This window comes from Lathyrus oleraceus, chromosome 6 (assembly GCF_024323335.1).
Source record: "Lathyrus oleraceus cultivar Zhongwan6 chromosome 6, CAAS_Psat_ZW6_1.0, whole genome shotgun sequence".
Lineage (NCBI taxonomy): Eukaryota > Viridiplantae > Streptophyta > Magnoliopsida > Fabales > Fabaceae > Lathyrus > Lathyrus oleraceus.
This window is the reverse complement of record NC_066584.1, coordinates 331,929,136-331,936,682: the sequence shown is the minus strand read 5'-3', so window position 1 is coordinate 331,936,682 and position 7,547 is coordinate 331,929,136. Positions and strand designations below refer to the sequence as shown.

At 28.5% G+C, this 7,547-nt stretch overlaps 1 protein-coding gene across 1 annotated transcript; it reads right to left on the bottom strand.

Moving 5' to 3' along the window:
- Window positions 1-216: 216 nt before the first annotated feature.
- LOC127092771 (transcription factor bHLH149) lies at window positions 217-1,250 on the bottom strand. The gene has a single exon (XM_051031662.1). The coding sequence runs from the start codon at window positions 1,044-1,046 to the stop codon at window positions 471-473; it is 576 nt and encodes a 191-aa protein (XP_050887619.1). The 5' UTR covers window positions 1,047-1,250; the 3' UTR covers window positions 217-470.
- Window positions 1,251-7,547: the final 6,297 nt, after the last annotated feature.

Genomic DNA, 7,547 nt, shown 5'->3' with positions numbered 1-7,547 from the left:
CATTGGATAATTGAATTCTACTAACAAGATGAAAAAATATTTTATTATTTTATATTATTTTAAAGAATAAAAAAATAATAATAATAAATGGGGGAAAGAGGTTGCCGTTTCTTACAATTTAACTGGAAACTAGTCATCAGTATATTCCTTTCATTATAAAAAATTATCACAAAAAATAAAAAATGAAAAAAATATTTTCCGAAAGTAGTTAAAAAATGATAAAAATAGAGTAGCATATTCACATTGAATTAAATTAAATACAATAAAAAAACAAGGAGAAAAAGGGTTAGGACAATGGAACTTAAAGGGAGAGGAATAACCAAATAACCAAATGGCATGTACAGTGTACACGATAATAAAATACATGAATCTGAAAAGTGAAAACAAATAAAAAAAACAATATAAAAAGAAGAAAAAAATTAAGTAACACCTGGCGCAATATAGCCTAGGCTATATACAACGCGCGCGGGTCAACTCAACGCATGACCGGCGAGTCCAGCCGATGTTCGACCGGCGAGAAGCTCGGCAAGAGCAGTCATAGCACGCACTTGCATCTCCAAGGCAGAGATATAATCAGTAGCTTCTTCTAGAAGGTTCGGTAAAGGTACTTTCCGGCAACCGGGAACCAACCGGCCGAGAACGCGCGTTTTCTTCTGCACAGCCGGTAACCGTCTCGTCATCCTCTGTTTTACGATCCCGGCTCTGTTCAATCCGTTTGCAGCTTTCTTGACTTTCTTGTGATGTCTACGGAGTTTCTTCCATTTTCCGAGGATCGCGCGGCTCCAGCGTGTTCTTCCTTTGGCTGATGTGGCGAGGACTCGATCGGCGGTTTCGCGGACTTGACCGGCGGCTCTAGGTTTGGTGGTTGCCGGGGAATTGATCCGGCTGAGAGCTTCGATTAGTTTTTTGGAGTAGTTGTTCTGGTCTGATTCAGATCTCCATCGCATAAGAGTGAGGGAATTTTGATCGGCGGTTATATCTCCGATTTTGCGGCGTTTCTTGTGATTGGATTCTTGCAAAGTGTGTGATGGTTCGAATGAATCCATTGATGAATTGGAATCGAATGGTTGAGTTGTTTGAAGATTGAGTTAAGGAATTGATTGAAGAGTTAGAATCGAGAATTGGAGAAGAAGAAGATGAAGAGGATGGTTTGTTGTATGGTAGGAATTGTGAGGAGAAGGGAAGAGAAGAGAGAAAAGAGTATATAACAGCAGTTTAGGGTCACGGGGAACCACGCGTCCTTACCTTACTCACATTTATTTCCCTTGCCCTTTGCATTTTTTTTTTTAAAATTATTATAGTACTAGTAATTAGTATTTTCCTTTTTAATTTTAAACAAAATTATGTTTTGTATTTTAATTGTTAAGAATAATATTTTATAAGAAAAAGAATTAATGAAAAATACAAGGGTTACTCGACCAAGTGAATTTAAAAGAGAACAATATAAAAAACCTTCAATAAAAGATAGCAAAAAAGAATTACCCAATACTATTTAAGTCAACACCCGAATCCAACCTCTAATTTGTTCGAAAAAGAAAGGGAGTCACAATGTATTTAGCTTGCAACCAATCTTAAGATAACGACTTAATCCTTTCTAACAAATCCTAATTTTTCAAGAAACCACTTTCAAAGAGTATGTTGTTCCGACAATTCTAAATAATCCAGCAAACGACAATCCAAAAAGAAACATGTAGTTTGACTTGAAACTTCAAACCAAAAGAAAGAGTAAAAGAACTAAAATGATAAGTGATTGAATATTTACCTGTAACAAAGTTGATACCTAGCTAAGTAACCATGTGCCAAAGAAGGATAGTGATTGGGTAGCCTATAAATAAATGAGATCCGCCCTCTTCTTCAGTGAAACATAAAGGGCACACAATGTTATGGCTTCCTTCAATAATCCCAAATTTAGCCAGAGTTATGGTAGGGAGACGGGTTTAGATTAATTTCCAGGAAAAAGCTTGCATAGAGCTCAGTATTTTTAGCTTTCCAAATGTGAGCCAAGACACCTAGAGTAACTTCATCTAACTTAGGATCATCACCAATTAAAGCAGCAAGGACATCATGGCTACTCTTCACATTAAAATCATGGTTACACTGCCACTAGGTAAACTGATCTTTGGCCCCAAGATCGACTTGAATGTTCTAGATAACTTTTGAAAGTTCATGAAGTTGGTTGCCGAATTCTGGATCAGAGTCAATGAGGCTGGTTCTAAACTCCAGCTTCAAATGTTCTTATGCCACATTCCCATGTCAACTACTTTAGCTTTAGGGAGTAAATCTGAAAATTGCAGGAAAAGCTTTACAGAAAGAGGTCTGCCCCAGCCACTTTGAATTCCAAAAATCAATGTCTTGCCCATCACCTATTCTGCAGTTAATTGAATTCGTAAACCAATTATATTCCTTCTTTCGTATGTGATAAATAGAAAGCAAAGTCTTCTACTATAAGGACTCATTTTACTAAAGAAAGTACTAACATGGTTGAAAATCTTGCTTTTGATGTCACTATGCCTAAACCGCAATAAATCAAACCCAATAGGTTTGTGATCATCTAACATCCTCCAAAGCAACTTGTCCACTAAAGCCGAATTGAAATCCCCACAATGTTTCACGCATAAACCTCATTCTTCTTTGCTTCTACAAATCTTTGTCCAACTTAGCCAACAAATTTTCTCCTGCCCAGTCACCCTTCCCCATAAAAATTCTCTTTACAACTTGATTATTTCTTTTAAATAACTTTAGGGACCTTATAAAAGGAAAATGAATATATGGGTATACTAGTCAGAACAGAGTTCAACATCAAAATCCTTCCTCTCATGGACAAATAGCCTAATTTCCAAGATGCAAGTCTTCTTTTTAAGTTTATCCTCAATTGAACACCAAGCTTCCTTTCTTCTTGGTTTCATGCCAACACTAACCCCTAGCTTCACTAGATAATCTTTGAAAATATACTCCATCAAGTAAAGGTCTCCTGAAATTTGGTTCTAAGAAAAAGTCTTCAAAGTAACACTTAACCTCGTTCCTGACCTCCTCCACTTTGTCAGACCTCCCTGTTTGAGATATGAAATCGACAATTTTATTCCTTTTAAATGTTTCATAGTTCTATGAAAGAATCTCAAATTGGAATTCCCTATTTTGATCCATTGTTGCCTTGATTTTTGACGGATCATATTTTCTCTAAAGTTCAAAGACGGTCAAAGCCTAGAAGAAGCAGCCTCGCTGTCATCCACCAAAGAAGAACTAGGCCTTATAAAACAAATGGAGGCCAAATGATCAAGAGAATTTAAATTCTTCTTCGTTCTATCCACCTCAAGATTCATAATTCCAAATATTTCCTTGTTCCAAATGGAGGCCAAATGATCACGAATGTTGTCTTACCATTAATCTTCATTGAATCCCAAACTTTTATAGCAAAAGGTAGAAAATTCTCAGGAATCATCTAACAATTGAAAATTTTAAACGGATCTCCAATTAACAACATTCCCTTTATTCCAAATTGAATTATGATCATAAATAAATTTTACTCTGACTTTATCTATGAACAAAAATATGACCGAAATTTTGTGAATGAATAATTAAGTTTTATTATTTTCAATTGATTATTTATGTTATGTTACATAAATAATTGTTAAATTTAACTCCTATTAATTGAATTTGGGAAATCATAATTTTTTCGCTCTTTAATTCAAGTGCTTGACGGTTGGTATGTTTCATGTGGGTGGCTCGACTAATCGTGAAAAAGAAATTGATATCATCTTCAAAATTTGATTAAGTTTAGAGTCAACTTGTTTTATATTTTTCAAAAAATATTTTTTATAATATTAAATACTTTTTATAAAAATTTAAATGAAAATTTTGATTTAAATAGTTGTTCTTACAATATTTTTAAAAATATTTTATTATTTTATTAAAACATTTTTAATATTAAAATTTCAAAAAATTATTTAATTTAAAATTATTCTAAATAGTTTTTCATAAAAATCATTTTTGATATATATATATATATATATATATATATATATATATATATATATATATATATATATATATATATATATATATATATATATATATATATATATATATATATATATATATATATATATATATATATATATATATATATATAGGTAATCCTAACTTGTGCCCCTAAAGCACAATTAAAGAAAGAAATGTTGTGTTGGAAATTGTGCTTTGATTTTAATAAAAATATAAAATTAATTTTTTAATTGTTTTTCTCAATACAAATTTTTTATAACTAGATTTCTTAAGGCACAAGTTAGCATTACCTTATATATATATATATATATATATATATATATATATATATATATATATATATATATATATATATATATATATATATATATATATATATATATGTATATATATATATTGTTTTAAATTATAATTTTGATTATGATTTGATCTTCAATAATATATGATTATGTTATAGAATATCAAAAATTAATTTTTTAATTTATAAAAAATAAATTAAAAAACTTTATATATATATATATATATATATATATATATATAATATATATATATATATATATATATATATATATATATATATATATATATATTTATTTTTAAAGATAAAACAAACGGAAATAGATTTGAAAAATGAGGACCGTCTCTTTTTTTTATTATACTGCCACACTTATCTTATTTAATAGTATGTGATTCAAGTGATTTGTTAGTAATATTCATTATTCTGATAGCAGATAATCTAAAATTATCTAACATAACATATCCTAAGATGATGTAACATACAATGGATATACATTAATATCATTTTAAAGTTAAGATCTAAATTAATCTTACAAAAGAGGTGTATAAGATGAAACACTTTTTAAATTTATAATTTAATTTAAAATACAAAATTTAATATAATAATAATAATAAAACATATATTCATATTTATCTAAAAAAAAGTCTTAAGTTTTTTTTTTATTTAAAAAAATATTGATACGGCCTAACTCTACTCACAATATTGACTATATTTTTAATAAATAAAACTACAAGAAAGTGAATGAATAAAACTTATGGTAACATACATAAATTAATTAATATTAACTAAATTAAAAAACCAATTTAAAGATTTAAACAGTTTTAGACTAAATGATTTTTTTCAAAAATACCTTGTTTAATAATGGATGATTTAAACTAGGTGAAACATTTTATCTTAGGGTGTGTTTGTTTCGTGGATTAAAATTATAATCCTGAGAATATCATTCCTAGGAATATTATTGTCGGAAATTTTATTCCCGTCAATGTGTTTGGAATATCAATAAAGTTATTACGAATATTTTTAAGTTTTATTTTAATTAAATTTTAAAAATTAAAAATTAAAAAAATAAATGTGTTAAAATAATATGAGAGTGGAAAGTTACGGTTGATTATTTTATTTTCTCGTGGGAATGTAAGATTCTCATCCTTTGACATGGGAATAAAAATGAAGAAATTTATGAACAAAATATATTTTTGAGAATAAAAAATATCCGGATATAAATTATCAAAACTTGAAACAAACAAAGGAGTATGTGAATTCCAATGTCGGATTCCTGAAAATAACATTTGTATCCACGAAACAAACATCCTCTTAATGTTAAAAAAATTATCAACTTCATTTTACTTGAAAATATAATCTAAATTTAACATGCTGTGGTTAATTTGTCTTTTATTATTTTAGAAAAAAAATGGAAAAGTAAGACGTGACGAGGTGAGTTGGATTGGAAGGAAGTTGCCTTTGAGTTTAGGCATAATTAGTGGTTTAAGGTATGAGTTTGACTATTTAAATGAAATGAAATGAAAGATTAACAAACGATAATGCTCTTTTAACATGATATGATTAATTAAATAAAGATAGAGACCTAATGTGGCCATTCTCATGAGGAAAGTTTAGGCTTATTTGTTTAAACAATATATATGGACTAGTGGACAACTTGTCCAATTAATTTATTATAATCTCGTGCATTCCTAACTAATTAATTAATTATAATATTTTATTTTATTTGTAAGCCCTTGATTAATCCTATGTTCATATTCTAAATTTTGGCGATTAATTTTTTCAAAAAAACTATAAATATGGTTTATATGAAAATTTATATGCTTAAATAATTAAAAAAGTTAATTATTATGAGAATATTCTTTCTCCTGTGTTCAAGTTAAACAAAACTCTTAATTAGGTTGATTAGTCACGGGATTCACAAAGTATTTATAATAGAGTCTACTTTATGGAAACATGGCTATCCAATTAAACTCTATTTAGTACTAATACGGATAAGATCACCCATGCTCCCTCAATCATCTTAACTTACTTGCAAAGATAAAGAACCCAAAGATAAGGAGAGAGAAATTGATGAGAAGAAAAATTAAGGAAATAAGAAAAGGTCAAAGCATGTCCACCTTCCATTAATTTCCTCCAACATGATAAATTAACTAGTACTATTACTATTCTTCTTAAAATATATACAATATTTAGATAAGTTTATAAAAAATTTAAAAATACTGTTTATAATATAAAGTTTGTTGATAATTATATGATTTTATAAATTTAGTTTTTATTAAAAAAGAATTAATTGGTGTTTTCATTAAAATGTTGTTGTATATATAAAATGTAATAAAATTAAATATACAGGTAGTTTTACTATCTCAGCCTTAAATATAAATAAAAAAAAATTATTTTAATTTTATTTTTATGAAACCATTTTCAAAATTTTATACTGTATTATTTATTTATTTTTTAATATGCTATATTTTTTTATAAGCAAATTTTATTTTGAAGAGTAATAGGTGTTCATGATTATTAGTGCGCGAGACACTTTTATTGAAGATAGAATAAAGAAATAAAAGTTGTATTATTAAATTATAATTGTATTACAAGATTGAATTACAAATATTTATTTATATACAACTAAGTGACTTGACTGCAAAATAACAAATATAAGTCACTAATTAATAACTTAGATTATATTACATATATCTCAACATATTCCCATATAATCCAAGTTGTCGAACAAACGCTAATTATAGTCGATCTAAACTATTCATAATTTCTTTCTCAAATTCAGGAATCTGTCGATCTTCAATCCTTGGTGAAAATGTTGGCCAAGTGTGCTTCACTTGAGTAACGTTTCACTTCAATTTCACATCGATTTACCTTCTCCCTAAGGAAATAAAATCTCGATTAAATGTGCTTACTCCTTCCATGCAGAATTGAATTCTTCGCAAGATTTATGACTGACTTATTGTCGATCTGCATCACCAGAGGTTTCTTCACTTCGACCTCAATCTCTTCTAGCACATATCTGATCCAGATTACTTGACACACAACATTGAATCTTACTATATATTCAGCCTCACACAATGACTATGCCACCATAAGTTGCTTTCTCGAGCACCATGAGATTGGAGCACCAAATACATGAAAGAAATAACCAGTTGTGCTTCTTCGATCTTCCTTATCTCCACACGAATCAACATTTGAATAACAAGTAACCCTAGATTTTTTTTTCAGAGTCTTGTCGAAATAGAATTTC

Excerpts from the sequence above, each read along its gene's own strand:
- LOC127092771 (XM_051031662.1), bottom strand. The coding sequence starts at position 1,046 with ATGGATTCATTCGAACCATCACACACTTTGCAAGAATCCAATCACAAG.